Raw genomic sequence first — 16961 nt, 5'->3', positions numbered from 1 at the left:
AAAAAATTAGTTTAGTATTTTCTAGACATTAAATATTTTTTTTTTTTAAAAAATCACAGTTTCCTCACTAGAGGACTCCAAAGCTTAATTAGTCAATGAAAAAAATAAAGTCTGTTGTTTGGACAAGGACTATTTCTAAGTACTTGAAACAATAAGTGGTCTCTATTTGATAAAAGTACTTATTTTGGTACAGTTCTGTATATAAATGAATTACAGAAGTAAAGGCATAAAATAATGTGGGAGGGAATAATATATTTCAAAGAGTGATCTCTTTGAAAAACAGTTTAGAAACTACAACTTTAGCAAGAAGTTTGATACTTAAAAAGGTACTGACTTTAAATGAAAAGTTCTCATTTAAACTTACCCAGTGTTCTTGACATAACAGGCAGTGCGGAGCTCAAGACCAAGATTGACACACAATTCCCAATGATCTGATATGAGAAATCAGAAAGAATATTGGGCAGTTACACAGTATACGGATAAATAAAATCCATTCACATTCTGGCAAGTTACTGGACATTTCAGTTACCTACTGTTCTTTGCTAACTTCTGAATGATACAATTCAACATAGAAAATAAAGAGAATAGAAACTTTTCTACCAACATTTAAAGTTCTATCTGTGAGTTCTAGAAGATATTTACAGTACCTGACACAAATATAAAGTTATAGAACACAAATTACTTCACACCTCAGATAACGCATTTTACATTATTGACTGAGGTTGATGATTTCAAAAAGGTTTGCCTAACAAGTAAAAATTAATATTTTTAATACTTCTGACTCTACTTTTAAAGCCAAGACTACTGCTCAAGATAGATAATATCTACTTCTAATATGTTTAACTATTATAAGATTTAATACCAAAAAGCTAGAAATCCAAAACACCTAAATTCTAGTAATTTTCACTGTATCCTATACTTATTCTTTCATATTAAGTAAGAGATGCTGAAAATATTACTTAGTACTTATGCTTACTTAAACTAGATGCTAAGTATCTCAAGAAGCCATAGCATTTTAGATAAAGATATATAAAAATAACTTCTCCCCTTTAGAATAAGCTGAAAATATGGAATATATAATAAAAAAGAAAAGAAGCCAGCAGCTCTTGTTATTCTTCATTGTCAGCCTGTGGGAATATTTTACAAATGCAGTCACTATATAAGATAACAGCCTTTGTTATTCCAAAGCCAATGACATATTGTAGAAAGTCAAATTAGCCTCAGACTACAAAATGCTTCTGAATAGAACTCTTCCGTCTTGCTTTAATTATTCAAATTTGAAATACTTTGTCTCTACTACTTGTAGCAACTAAGTTCTTCAGATTTCAAACAAGTTCCCTGAAGTACAGTCAGCACAATCAAAGTTACTCATTAGCAATACGTTTTCTTTGTAGGAAAAAGAGTCCTTTCAGGAGCCGTCTATAGCTAGTTAACAAGCTCTGCGGTTCTATGCATTTACAAGTGAATGGATGCCATCCAAATTAAACAGAGCACATCCTTTTCCCACTCATTCAGCATTTTGAAAATCTTCCAGTGCGTGTGTTTACGCAACTTACAAACAAATACCTAGAACCGCAAATGAACCATTCACTGCGATTACTAAATAAAACAGTCTGTCTTGGAAGGCAAAAGGGAGGCACAGTCACCTAAGACTTTACCTTACCTTTGTCATCGTTGTGTCATCCTTCTTGGGAATAAAGTTTCCAAAAAATCGGAGGCTATAGAAACCAACAACAGAGGACACCATAAGATAGCTGTGAGAATCAAGGAAAAACTCTCCAAAGAATTGTTTCCTTAAGTTCTCAATTGTCTCCAAAATGTCTTAAGGCCGAAAGGAAAACCAAAACAAAACAAAATGCCACTTGGAGTGCTTGAGGAAGACTGACTTGTTTTTTCTTCCAGGAGAGTGTCTTAGTAAATTACCACTGTCCCAGAAAACTAGACAGAAAACTTGTTAACAGACAGAAGTTCAGTTAAAGAAAGGATACAATATCAAAATGATTTCAAGTGCAGCTCCCACAAAACCAAAAGCAGAAAGAGAAGCATTTCCTATTCCAGGCCCCTGGGGGAAAAAAAAACACTTTTCAGAATTCAATGACACTATTATATTTGGTTTCCCTAAAATTGTTGTCTCATAAATATAGGACAGTTGAAATTAGGAATGTTTAATACCCTGGAGTAACATCTAGAGGTTCAAAGGAAAATAAAATGTGACGAGACTGAATTCATCAACTAATTCAACCACATGTTAACACTTTTAACAAGCTCAAAACATTTCTGATTTATCTCAAATGTAATTTAAGTTACTTATCAAAATGATACGATTATGCTTATTGTTAAATCCTAAATATTCTTGGAAGAAGTTTTTAAAAAATATAATAGTATAATAAGAATAGAACAAATAATTGAACACTGAGGTAACATATAAAAACTATACAATTAAAATATGTCAAAAGGAAGGTAAGCAAAGAAAGAAAGTGAATGCACATATCCTGTTACTACTCTTGAAAGTTTCCTTTCCCTAAATCTTCCTTGGGAATTCAGGGATTTAATTAACACAGATTTTCCAAATGCAATGCTATAAATTTTTTCCTAAACATCATACCTATTCTCAAAACCTATCTTTATCTAGAACTTAACAAAACAAGTAGAAAAAGTAATATTTATTAACGAGGCCAGACAGGCAAAAACTCATTTCTTACTGAAGTAGGAACAATGTTTTCAAAGCTTACTAATTAAAGAAACTCTCTGAATACAAACTACTACTTTGCTATCAGCTTCAATTACATCTAACAGATATACCAGGATAATTAAGAATATAAAGTCAGCTTAATAAAAAAATAAACCAATAAATAATATCACATATTATTTACACAATCTAATATAGGCATGAAGAAGTTAGAATACCACAGAAATTTCATATATAAATAAGGTAATGGACAAAGAATTTATGAACTTTTGTCAATCTTTTGAAGAAAAAATGAATAATGCTAACAGAAAGCTTATTAACTGGGATGGAAAACACTTTGGAAATATTCTCTGTCTCAAGAGAAGGCCTACAGGCAAGATTAAGATGATCTGATTTATTTACACAATCATAAAAAGAGCATACCACATAGAAGTCCTTCTGTACTATGCACGAAAGGAATGGTACAAAAATGTACCACAGGGCTTGGGCCTCACCTAGTACGTGGTATAAGAAAATGGGTTAAAAAATGGATACAGGGCTTCCCTGGTGGCACAGTGGTTGAGAGTTCGCCTGCCGATGCAGGGACACGGGTTCGTGCCCCGGTCCGGGAAGATCCCACATGCCACGGAGCGGCTGGGCCCGTGAGCCATGGCCACTGAGCCTGAGCGTCCGGAGCCTGTGCTCCGCAACGGGAGAGGCCACAGCAGTGAGAGGCCTGCGTACCACAAAAAAAAAAAAAAAAAAAAAAAAATGGATAGAAGTCAACACAGTAGTTGACTTCTGCTTGATCAATGGATTTCGGTCTAAACAAAAGACAACGACAAGGCTGTGGATGGAGGAGGACTGCTCATTGCTGTTTTTTGTTAGTGGAATGACAGACCTGAAGCAAGCTGGCAAGCTCGCAGTGGTGGAGAGGCCATGGCAGTGAGAGATGGCACAAGGTCCTGAAGAGGCTGGGGGCAGGGAGCTAAACTGAGAATACTGCTGAAAGAATTAGCTTCTGAAAGAAGAGGGTATCTTCATCTTTGACTGAAGGAAAGGAATTAAGATAAACATTGGCTTTTTTCTATGAGAGAAAAGGTGTATCGTGTGGTTCAGAGAGAGAAGCGGCATGTAGGGAAGCAAAATCTGCACCCCAAAAGGTGTCTCTCTGGCATAAGGATCATTTTAGGCTGATTGTTTTTAAGAAACAGAAGACTCGTAAGTCTTTCTTTTTAGCACCACCCCCACCTCACCCCTTAACTGCCTAAAAGAATTCAGATGAAGGGCCTGGTCCAGGCAGAGCACTATCACCAGAGACAGCTACAAAGAGTATATTGGCTGAGTGTGGTAGACGGAACCCGCAAGACCTGGAGACCAAAGGCCTCTCTGGGTCCCCTCTGTTTACCAAACATATGCTTTCCATCTCCTTGTGAATTGCCTTCCTCCCGCCTGAAGTCCCAAGCTCCTACCCGCTTCTCCTTCTCTTAGATGGAATATAAGCCTCAATTGCCCAACCTGTCCTGGGGTCTCATTATTCTTACCGGGTTCCCACATACACATAATTAAATTCTGTTTTCTCCTGTTAATCTGTCTCATGTAAATCTAATTCTTAGACCAGCCAGAAGATCCTAGAAAGGGTTAAGGAAAAATTTTTCCCTCCCCCAAAGCATGAAAAGTCTGGAAGAGTTTTGAAGTCATCTCTATGGGAGATGGCAAAGGTGCTAACTTCGAAAAGTGTAATAAAATGTCAAAACTTAAATGCTACTTTAAGTATCCAAAAGTTTATAGAGACACCTAGAAAAAGTATGCCATATATGAATATTTAGTGGAAACTACCTTCCATATGGAGAATATATTTAAATAGACTAATTGATGGAACTTAATAAAATCATGAATTTTTAAACAAGAGAAATAATTAAGTTAATTCATGAAAAGATGTATATCTGACTCTCCTCCAGCAACTGAACATTTTGACTCAAGTTCATAAAATGACTCCTTTGAGGCATGAGTCCCTAAAACCACATATTTGGATCCTTTGCAAATGCAACGAATCCATGTAATAAACTCTTTATATTTCACTATTTCACAAAATATACATTTTCTTAAAGGACCACAAATACGAATTTCAGTAAAACAAAGATAAACTCTGATACAAAGTGTAAAAGGAAACTCTGATACTTGATAAAAAGCCGGACAATCCAAAATATGAAATCAGAAACAAAAAACATAGTTTAGAAACACTGTTTATGAAAGCTCACTGCATAAAGAAATTCATACAACTTGAAGTATATATATGCAGAAAGGTGAATGTTTTCATTTATTTATTTGAAACACTCAGTTTATACACAGAATACTTTTGCAAAAGAAAGACATTTTAAAGCATTTTACTTTACCCTTGTTCCCTTTGGCATTGCTGTTTCATCAACCAACAGGCAAAGAATATTACAAGCCACCAAGAGGACCGAAATGGACTACAACACAAAAAGTAAGCCATCAGTTCTGAATTTCAATTTTGTCAATACACATAACGTTAAAATCTAAGTAACCAACCAAATGTATGCTTCAGAATAGAGGAAAAGCAGTCAAGACCAAAACTCTACATATAAACCTGAAGTAATGAGACTATAAAAAACTCCAGAATAAATTCGTAAAAATTCTACAAAGTACTATAATCTCAAAGCTTAAGAAAAAAGCTATTAATATAGATCCACTTATTAAGCGATTTTACCAATTGGAACCCACAACTCCACATATTTAAAAAATGGTTAAAATGTTAATCAGAACTAATTTAATAATATAATTTTCAGATCTTATCACAGAGTTTGATCAGGGTATCTGCAACACCTTGTCTCTTCTTAATTTTCAACTGAAACAAAGAATGACTTTCCTGCTTCTATGAGGAAATAGATAATCTTGAGGACTTTTCAAAATTACCATTAATTTCATTTTTTGCTCTATTGAGTTTTTACAAATAAAAGCGTAGACAGATTTTAATCCTGTTGATAGAAAACCAGTTTACCTGAAACCATTTAGCTGAGGGAGTTGCCATACACAAATGCTAAAGTAAATAAAAATAATCTGCTTTATTTAACTAGGCAAATAAATTCTTACTGTCTCAATAAGAAGGAGAACCATAACAGCAGGATACACCAAGTTTCTTTCCCATGCTGAAGCCTTTTTGCGCCTCTCTATTAGAAGGAAAAACAAAATACAATAAAAGTTTCAGTAATTTCCAAAACTTCTCCCCAGATTCACATTTTCATTCCCTACTAATACAACCAGTACGTATTATTCTTACATAAATTATCTTTTCCTAAAAACATAAATTATTTTTAATTTTCCTCCACACACTATAAAAATCAGAATTTTAAAATCAGTTTGCTACATTAAACAGCTCAATCCTGTGATGCTCAAATTTTAGCAACGTAAAGACGTTTCAATTATTGATGAAACATATTGTGGATATACAGCTTACTCTGAAAATACAGTAATATTTGTATTTTTTTTAAATTTACATATTATTATAATGATAGATTTACACACTGATAGAGATCTGGAAATATCAGGTAACATGAGTTAAGAATCCCCTCTAATCCCACATCCTAAAGGCAAACACTTCCAGTTTCCTAAAGGCTGGAAGCAAATCTCTGTTTCTAGTGACAAAGGTCTACTTTGTAACACACCAATCCTTATGTCATGAACAACTGGAAAAGATGGATCAAACTTAAATTTTTAAAAAGAAATGTGTATGAAGATGTCAGAGAGCTACCATAATAATGGAAATTGAAGTCATTCTAGCTTTTTCTGTAGATTCCAAAGGGATTTTTAAATAACTGATTATGATTTCTGCAAATAAAGTAGTTTACTTATTTTCCAAAAAAAAAAAGAGGGAAAATAAAGAAAAAGATTTAAGAGTAAAAAGGTCTAGCATATGTATAACTGGAGTCTGAGGAAATAAAAGAGAATGAGCAGATGCAATATTTGATGAGATGATGGCCAACAATTTCCCAAGTGGATGAAAGACATTAAGCCACACACTCATGAAGTGCCACAGATCTCAAGAAGGATAAATACAAAGAAATAAGACATTAAAAGGTAAGAATAACAGAAGATTACTTATCAGAAATAATACAAGTGAAAAGATAGTGGAGTGATATTTTGGAACATCATCATCTTTGAAAAGTCATTTTGTACACATACAAAACAACAACAACATAAAGTGAACAAATACGTGCTCATCCTCTCTCCAAACTAAAAGACATTCTTTATTAACGGCTTTGGACAGACTGAAAGCTTGTAACATAGAGATTTCACAATTTTAAAAAATATTCCAGACTACAGTAAAGTCTTTAATAAGAAACCAAGACCAATACATAAGTCAAGGAAAAAAATGTACAATACCTAATTTTGTCTTAAGAATCTTTACATTGTCAAGTTCTTGTTCCAACTCCGTTATATTGTGTTCCACTGATGAAGACAGTCCTATCAAAAGCAAAAACATTTCAGAAACATAACAACAGAACCCCAGAACAGGCAGCCCTCACATTTAATGAAAATATAAAAAACACACTGCAAATCCAGATCACTAATAATGAAAACAAGGGCTGCTGTGACTCACAGAAAAGTACATCCATTTCTTTACTCCTTAAAACTTCCAAGTTCTTGCTGATTAAACACTGTATGTTTCCTAGAAAATTTCTGACTCTGGTAAAATTCTTACTTGATCTATTATTAATTTTTCATTAATTACAAAAGCATCATGTGCTTATTATAAAAAGTGAAAGAAAATCAAGATCTCCTCCTCTTCATCCCACCTCCCTAACGCAACAACTGTCAAAAGCTTGGGTGAGGTTTTATTCACCTTCATGTACATACTCATAACATACATACAAATCATACTCATGATTTTTACTATGTATTTTATAAGAATGGGTCAAATCAGACATTATTTCACCACTTGCTTTCCTAGTTAATGATATGTCCACACTGACAGTCTCAACTTCTTAACAGCTGAATAATAATTCCAGAATATGGATGTCCTTCAGTTTTATTCAGAATTATTCCGTTTATGAATATTCAGGTTTTCCTCAATTTTTTGCCACTACAAACATTTTTCTATGAACATCCAGTACTTTCTGGTTCTATTATTTTTGTAGGACAGAGTCTCAAAATTCAGACTGCCGAGTCAAAGGATATGAGCATTTAGAGTTTTAAGAGATATTTAAAAGTTACTTCCCCCCCAAATATTGTGATATATTGTAATAAGTTATTATAATAATTTACATTTCTGTGAACACTTTATTATAAAATATGCTTGATGTCAGATGATTTTGCCCAACTGTAGGCTAACATAAGTGCTCTGAGCACCCACTTAAGGTGGGCCAGGCTAAGCTGTGTTTGGTAGGTTAGATATTTTCAACTTATAATGGGTTTACCAGGACATAACCCATCGTAAGTCAAGGAAGATCTGTGTTTTCCAATCTCTTCCCCAGCAGTGGATGTTGTAACTCTTGAATTTTTGCCAATATGATGGGTAAAAAATATTTTCCCATTGTTACTTTAACATGTACACCTTATTCATATTTTCTGCTTGATTCTTTAGTGGTTTGTATATGTCCATACTCTTTCTATTTTATCTGCTAAATTCTGAAATGGACAAATTTAAATCCCCCACTACAACTGTACTTTGACTGAATAGTTTTTTCTCAGTTTTTAAGAATTTTTTCATTATGCGTTTGTATTTGATAAGATTTGGGGGCTTCTCTAAGACTGTAACATGTTCCTTATGAATCACACCTTTTATCATTGCATCATGACCCTCAGTGTCTTTAATGCTTTTCTTTACATTCATCCCCCCCCTTTCATATATCATTGTATTGGTAATTTTGGTTAGAGCAATATTCAATGCCTACATTATTACAATATAACTTCTGCTGCTTACCCATGTATGAACTATGATTAGCTTTCCTTTCTTCCATAACATTCTTCTTCCAACCCCCAGAATTAATCTTTTTTTTACATTTGCTTAGTTTTTTATGCATTTACTACTAGTTCGAAGCTAAACCTTCCTCCCAAATGTCTTTATTTCCTCCAGAAGCTTACAAAGAAAAGGTGAATAGGAGGCAATTTTTTTGAAACTATACAAGTCTGAATATGAAAGTTTGGTTAAACATAAATTATTTTTTTATATTTAAAAACTATAAATAAGGAATGAAAAGGCGTGTGGTTTACAGGGACTTAAACCCTCATCTTCCATAGCTGTCAGGTAACAGTTAACTTAATGCTGTAAAATCAAGAAATAGCAGGGGAACCTTTTTATTTAGTGTTTACGAGTTTATTATTCTTTATTAGTTAGTTCAAAATTAATTACCCTTCAGAATCGTGAAGTCACTGCTCCACTGCCCCCCAGCTTCCAGTGTCAGCTCTGAGAAGTCTGAAGCTCTTCTTCCTCCTGGGCCTGAGTGTGAACTGCTTCTCATTCTCCCTGAGAGAACGTGTCAGCCTTTATCCCAGTGTCGGTGAGTCACTCTCATGTTCCATGTTGGGCACTGAGTGAGCACTTTCAATCTCCAAGTTCTTGTCCTTTAGAGCTGAGAAATTTTCTTGATGTTGTCATTTCCTCCATCCTGTTTTCTCTCCTCTCCCCACTTGGAATTCTATTAGTTGGATGTTAGATCTCCTGAAATGGTCCTCTACTATTCTTAACTCTTCGCTATGGTTGTCATTGTTGACCTATTTTCTTTAACTTCCAATCTTTTAGATACATTATCATTTCTAAATTTCAAGAGGCCCTTTCTGTTCACTAGCTATTCCATTTTTAATGGAATCCTGGCCCTTCTCATAGATGCAATCTCAGTCTCTCCCAGGATACTGATGATAGATTTTACTTTTTTCTTATCCTGTGCATATTCCGTCTCCCCTTAGTGTTCTTTATTGTTTGTTTGTTTGTTTTGGCCCCTACTTTCCCATGAGAGGTTTTTCTCTTAAGTATGATAAGGCTTAGTCATCTGTTCATATTTAAGAAGGAAGCACTAAAAATGATCATTTGAAACTCTAAGATTGCATGGGTGGCACCTGACAAGACTTCCTGTTGGGTAATCCAGCTGGGTTTTTCATGGACACCCAACTGCTAGCAGGGTGTGAGACTGTCCTCCTGGGTAGACCAGATTCCCCAGATAAGACTCTCTGATCTCCTTCTTGGGGTATTAAAGTTTGGCTGTCCAGGTAATGGGAGATGGGCGCTCACACATTTAGTCTGTAAGCACTCATCCCATCCTCCCCTCCCCCAATCTGTGCCCAGGCCACAGTCTCACTTTCTCTGGAGAATTACCCTCCCTCTACTGCTGAGGTGGGGAAGAGGCAGTGGATGGAGGGGAAAGAGGTGGGGATCAAGTCGTTTCATAAGCAGGCTTTTCACCGATCCTCCTTAGCTTCACTTGTTCCACTCTATCCCCACTTCCATAGGTGGCTGGTAGCACCACTTTGGGGGACTTTAGGGGATTCTGGAATATAAATCAAGCACAGATGGCTTAGGATTCAGCTTTCTTGGGTCTGCTAAATTAGTTACTTCTAAAATTCTCTCAGGTCTGCTAAATTTCAAAAATTTTCTATGGTTTTCTCCTCTCAAGTGTTCCTTCTTTTAGGTTTATGCTTCTCTGACCCTCAGTGTTCTCATCTGTGAAATGGGGGGGTATTATTAGGAGGCTTTCTGCCGAGTCAGAAAACTCAACTCAAAGTACCTTAAAAACTAAAATAATTTCATGTAATTGGAAGCTTACACACAGAGTGGGCTTCAAAGTGGGTTTTCCAGCAGCTCAACGGTGACAGCCAGGGACTGAGCCCTGCCGCCCCAAGTCCGGCTGCACGAAGGCTGGCGGTGACAGCCAGGGACTGAGCCCTGCCGCCCCAAGTCCGGCTGCACGAAGGCTGGCGGTGACAGCCAGGGACTGAGCCCTGCCGCCCCAAGTCCGGCTGCACGAAGGCTGGCGGTGACAGCCAGGGACTGAGCCCTGCCGCCCCAAGTCCGGCTGCACGAAGGCTGGCGGTGACAGCCAGGGACTGAGCCCTGCCGCCCCAAGTCCGGCTGCACGAAGGCTGGCGGTGACAGCCAGGGACTGAGCCCTGCCGCCCCAAGTCCGGCTGCACGAAGGCTGGCGGTGACAGCCAGGGACTGAGCCCTGCCGCCCCAAGTCCGGCTGCACGAAGGCTGGCGGTGACACCCAGGGACTGAGCCCTGCCGCCCCAAGTCCGGCTGCACGAAGGCTGGCGCTTTCTTCTTTCACGTAATTTCATAATTTCTGTTTATTTTATTTTGTTCATTATTTCTTCTTTTCCCAGCAAGTGGAATTTCTATTTATTCTTTTACCCATGTTAATTTGACACTTCAGTGGTTACTTTCTCATCCTTAACACACATACTTAGACTTATGTTTTTTTCAACCTAACCCCACAGGGAAACCTTACTAGGTAACTTACCCCACACCAAGGTGAAGCTTTCACAACACTTTTCTAAAACCATTCTCTCACTGCTTTCCATTCACCCCTCCTAAGTCCTGGACTGTGCTGAGACTGTTTTAAAAATATTTAGTTTGAGATTATTACTAAAGTTTTCCAGTGATGTGGAAGCCACCATATCCTTAATGACTAGAATAGTACCTAGTTACTAAATATACAGCTATAAAATGAATAAATAAATGAATGTCTTTTTGTGCCCTAATAGATATATGACATCTTTGGAAATATATGAGTTTTTAATTGCAATCTTCCCTGCCCCCCTAAGACTACTAAGATTATTTAATAATCCTTAACAGGTTATAAAAGGGAAGTTTGATGTTGGTCTCTCTCTCCTATGTAAGTAATTTTTCTATGTGAAAGCCTGTAAATCTTTTTTATTATTATCATCATTATTCTTGGAATTCGTGAATCATATAACTCTGGATCTGTTTATTTCCTGCTTAATAATCTTGCCTATGACTCTGTGACCTTTTTAATGTACACTCAAGTCTTTCCTCAGCTCACTGACAAGTTCTTCTATTATTTATTTACTTTTTTCTACTTGTTCTTTTTTCTTCTCCTAGATGTCTATTACTTAGACTCGGTATATTAGCTCTGTAGTCCATGTCTATTATTTCATTAGAGATTTCCTTCTCTTTGTTCTTTTGTCCTGTGACATGAAATAGTTCTTCCACTTGATTCTACCAGATGATTAATTCAATTTTCAGAAGGACTGTATTATTTTTCTATTGCTACTGTAACAAATCACCACAAACTTAGTGGCTTAAAGCAATACAAATGTATTATCTTACAGTTCTGGAGGTCAGAAGTCTAAAATCAAGGTGTCAGCAGGACTGTGTTCCTTCTGGGGACTCCAGGGGAGAATCTGCTTGTCTTCTCCAGCTTCTGGAGGCTGCCAGCACTCCTCGGCTCATGGTCCCTTTTTCACATCACTCCACCCTCTGCTTCCACGGCCACATTTCCTTCTCGGACCCTCCTGCCTCATCTTTCACTTATAACAATGCTGTGGGACTTCCCTGGTGGCAGAGTGGTTAAGAATCCGCCTGCCAATGAAGGGGACACGGGTTCGAGCCCTGATGCAAGATCCCGCGGAGCCGCAGAGCAACTAAGCCCATACGCCACAACTACTGAGCCTGCACTCTAGAGCCTGCAAGCCACAACTACGGAGCGCGCGAGCCACAACTACTGAGCCTGCGTGCCACAACTACTGAGCCTGGTGCCACAACTACTGAAGCCCACGTGCCTAGAGCCTGTGCTCCGCAACAAGAGAAGCCACCACAATGAGAAGCCCGTGCACCGCAACAAAGAGTAGCCCCCACTCTCTGCAACTAGAGAAAGCCCACACGCGGCAATGAAGACCCAACACAGTCATAAATAAATAAATTAATTAATTAATTTTTTTAAAAAAAACAATGTTGTGATGACACCGGGCCTGTCAGATCACCTAGGATAATCTTGAGACCCCCCTTGCTTAATCACACTGCAAAGTCCCTTTTGCCATGTAAGGGGTCATGTTTACAGGCTCTTGGGGTTAGGACTTGGGTACCTTCGTGCGACACTATTCTGTCTACCACAAGGACTATCACATCTTTTGTCTACTGAATTTTTAATGTTTTTCCCACATTCTAGGCAATCCTTTTTCTACTCTAATTATATCTCTTTGAAAATTGGTATTTACTTTTGGGGGCTAATTACAAATTCTTATTTGTCTCTCCCATTAGTTAACTTCAATTGGAATCACACTTTCTCGCTATTCATCTTGGCCTTCGTCACTCAGTCCTAAGCGAATGGTAACTTTTCTGTATCTGCCGCTATTCTTCCCTTCACACCTACTCAGCGCACACAGTCGCTCAAACAGTGACAAAACATCTGGAGGGCCCAGTAATTTTTGTTCTTGGGGAGTACGGATGAACTGACCAGAAATATTGACTCAGGAGAAAGACAACTCAGTGCTCTGGCATCTCTCAAGATACAAACAGTGCTCCTTTCTCAAAGGGAGAAATACTGAAGGGAGGATTCAGGCCAACAACCCAAGGCAGCAGGGTACAAATGCACTAAGCCCTCTTGTGGAATCACAAAACTTCAGTCTTACCCCAGGTTTCTAAAAAAGGTAAGTATTCCCCACTGCATTTCCTTTCTCACTTCCGTCCATCGCTAAAGAGAGAGAAATCCAATATTCTCTCTTTTGGAGAACCTGAGGTCTTGCAAGCACTGAAATGTTATACACTATTTCCAGAGCTCATGAGTTTCATCATTTTACTTGCCACTATATAGTTTATAAAAGAACAGGGGTAAAGACAGTATAGATGTATTCAGGTAGCGTGACCCAAAACTACTAAATTTTGACTACAAATTTAGCAGCCAAAACAAAAAGAGAAACATTTAAGTTACAGAATTAATGGATATTTCTGTATAACAGAGATTTACAGTAAGATGGCATAGCATTATAAGATTTTCAAGTATCTTTGAATATAATAGTCTTAGAGATAAGTATATTTTACTTTTTATTTCTTTACAAATTATACGGTATGTATCTGTAGTTAATGCTCATTTAACTTCTATATCTGATAAATTACAAATACAATTCCAAACTACATTTCATTCCCTATACTTGTGAAGAAAAGCATTATTCCAGTAACCAGTTCACTGTTAGAAAAAATAATCTGATGAATATTCAGAATTTTGAAAGGGAATCAGAGTAGACAGTATTCCTGCTGCCAATGTAAAATTAAGTGAAAAGACATAAATGCCTACTTTGTGGGTGTGATGTCTACAAAGCTCAATACAGATGTCTAGACTAATCAATGTTTTCAAAGGAAAATAACTAAAGTGATATTTCTGTAACACTGTGTGTTTATTTTTTGGTGACACAATGCTAGGCACACAATGCGTAGTTAATAAACACTGACTGAGTTGCATACTAAAATCAAGAATACATTCTTATTGTCCTCAAAGAAATTACGCCTTTTTTAAATGACTAGATTCATCTGGAATAACACAATTTTCAAAGACACCACCATCCTTTACTGTATATCTCACTACCTAAGTGAGAAAAGTAAGCTTGTTTGGGCGGAATATTCCATTATAAATGACTGGAAGGAAATGATGGCTCTTGTAAGGAATCATGATACACTGCAAAGAATTCTGGAATGTTACACAAATTTAAGCGGCAGCGACAAAATGATCAAAATATCCTAAAGAACTGTATTATCATTACTTTACTTCAAAATGAATCTAAAATATTCAATGTCAGCATTGTCTAGTCAATAAGTCAAATTGGTAGACAAAACCTGTTTGGACTAGTCATGAAAAATAAAAAGGGATTCACCAAGAAAACCACAAAGCAGCTCATTTAAGGTCAATTTAACGGTATTATTCTGTTTTCCTTCCAGCCTCAACATAAGACTTCACTACCTCAAAGGAAATTGTAAGAGTATCTATTTGCATTCCCCCTAGGTGACTGGCAGTTCACCACCAATTAGTTCAAAATTACACTGTTACTAGCATGCAATAAAAACAACACCTTTCATCTTTCTTACACAGGTAAGAATACCTTCAGAGCCAATAACTTTGATCAAATGAGTATTTTTGATCCTGCCCCACCCATCTCTTTGGATTCAGGAAAACTAATAGCTGAAGGCAACTTTTCCCAGCTTTATTCTTAAACTGAAAAACTAGTGTGGTATTGAAAATATTTTGCTTGCAAGATAACATAATTTCCCAAAGTCCAGCACTTCTTCAATAATTAAGCTGTCCTTACACCTTTTCTTTTTTTTTTTTAGATATTTATTTATTTATATTTGGCTGCGTGGGGTCTTCTTTGCTGCACGCAGGCTTTCTCTAGTTGCGGTGAGCAGGGGCTACTTCTTCGTTGCACTGTGCAGGCTTCTCACTGCAGTGGCTTCTCTTGTTGTAGAGCACGGGCTCTAGAGCGCAGGCTCAGTAGTTGTGGTGCACGGGCTTAGTTGCTCCGCAGCATGTGGGATCTTCCCAGACCAGGGCTCGAAACCATGTCCCCTGCATTGGGCAGGTGTATTCTTAACCACTGCGCCACCAGGGAAGCCCACACCTTTTCTTAATACGTAAGAGAGCCTTAACTGACATGCATTCATATGTTAAAGGACAGACACTAATTATTTAATATAAAATATATAATGTTGTATTTTTAAAAACAAACATAAATCTCCAACTGGGTATGTAAACAATTCAAAGAATATGAAGCAATAAAACAATCTCCCTAAACAATTCAGGACCATAAACAATTCAGTGTCCTAAACTTAGTCCCATAATGAATACTACTTGGAAATAGATACCTCTAGTATAAACATTATTTTTTCATTTAACTTTTAAATTTAGCATATAGCCAAAAGAAAGCTGATTAGAAAATCTGTTATCTAAGTAACTCTTTAAAATTTTCATTATACTTAGTACTTTAAATTGACCAAAGTTATTTCTATCACCAAGAATGTGAAGTCACTCAAGTACTTTTAATTATTTCTAGTCACTTAGACAAACAAGTTAGTTGTTAAAGCCCAAGACTCCTAATAATTCATAGAATGAACAGTCTCCATCCCCTAAGCAAACACCAATTACTGTACACCATAAAGCCACTGATAATTAGACAGACCCCAGAAAGCTTTTGAAAACTGAAGCCTGGCCATGAACTCTCTAAAGCATCTATTTGGGCATGAACAAATACTACTACTATCTACAGAGGAGACAGACAACTCGCATACTCAAAAACTCTATTTCTATTCCATTTGCAGTGCTAACATTTGTTAAAATAATAGTTTCTATTTACTTCTAACACATCCACAAAAATATGGCTAATTATAGAACCAAGTAATATGAGACTTTTGATATTCAACACAATTTTGAAAATGCAAAATACTTTTTTTTTTTTTTTTTTGCAGTACGCGGGCCTCTCACTGCTGTGGCCTCTCCCGTTGCGCAGCACAGGCTCCGGATGTGCAGGCTCAGCGGCCATGGCTCACGGGCCCAGCCGCTCCACGGCATGTGGGATCTTCCCGGACCGGGGTACGAACCCGCATCCCCTGCATCGGCAGGCGGACTCTCAACCACTGCGCCACCAGGGAAGCCCGCAAAATACTTTGATTATAAAAGACCACAAGCAAGATGGAGAGTATTAAACAATCAGCTTTAGGAACATTATATGAAGCTATGTACAATTAAAGTAATGGTTTGGGGGCTTCCCTGGTGGCGCAGTGGTTGAGAATCTGCCTGCTAATGCAGAGGACACGGGTTCGAGCCCTGGTCTGGGAGGATCCCACATGCCGCGGAGCGACTAGGCCCGTGAGCCACAACTACTGAGCCTGCGCGTCTGGAGCTTGTGCTCCGCAACAAGAGAGGCCGCGATAGTGAGAGGTCCGCGCACCGTGATGAAGAGTGGCCCCCGCTTGCCACAACTAGAGAAAGCCCTCGCATAGAAACGAAGACCCAACACAGCAAAAATAAATTAATTAATTAATAAACTCCTACCCCCAACATCTAAAAAAAAAAAAAAAAAAAGATTTTAAAGTAATGGTTTGGCTTTTTCTAATTTAGCTATAAGTTATTGGTAGATCTTAAGCTAGATAAGATGTTAAGATTATTTTATATGTGCTACTCTCGGGAACACTATCCTCCACATAAGTGTGGTTGAACAAGCAGCTCATATGCATTAATTCATCTTCTGCTAACAAATCTGGATCATCTATACAGAGTATCTCTTTCTCTAAATTTCAGAGAATATATGCTACTTAACTCTTAAATTATTC

The 16961-nt window shown here is 37.3% G+C and overlaps 1 protein-coding gene across 19 annotated transcripts in view; it reads right to left on the bottom strand.

The window, feature by feature from the left end:
- LMBR1 (limb development membrane protein 1) overlaps nucleotides 1-16961 on the bottom strand; it is a 155504-nt gene that overhangs the window by 45659 nt on the left and 92884 nt on the right. For 17 of the 19 annotated variants that reach the window (XM_004281232.3, XM_033408269.2, XM_049715052.1 and 14 more), the window contains 6 exons: nucleotides 7073-7153; nucleotides 5783-5859; nucleotides 5065-5142; nucleotides 1989-2062; nucleotides 1664-1754; nucleotides 365-431 (listed from right to left, as the gene is read on the bottom strand). In XM_004281232.3, coding sequence (XP_004281280.1) covers nucleotides 365-431; nucleotides 1664-1754; nucleotides 1989-2062; nucleotides 5065-5142; nucleotides 5783-5859; nucleotides 7073-7153 — 468 coding nt within the window. The remainder of the gene's footprint in view (nucleotides 1-364; nucleotides 432-1663; nucleotides 1755-1988; nucleotides 2063-5064; nucleotides 5143-5782; nucleotides 5860-7072; nucleotides 7154-16961) is intronic. The other 2 variants (XM_033408267.2, XM_033408270.2) reach the window with 2 other exon arrangements.

Source organism: Orcinus orca, chromosome 9, assembly GCF_937001465.1.
Source record: "Orcinus orca chromosome 9, mOrcOrc1.1, whole genome shotgun sequence".
Lineage (NCBI taxonomy): Eukaryota > Metazoa > Chordata > Mammalia > Artiodactyla > Delphinidae > Orcinus > Orcinus orca.
This window is presented reverse-complemented; position numbering and strand designations above follow the sequence as displayed.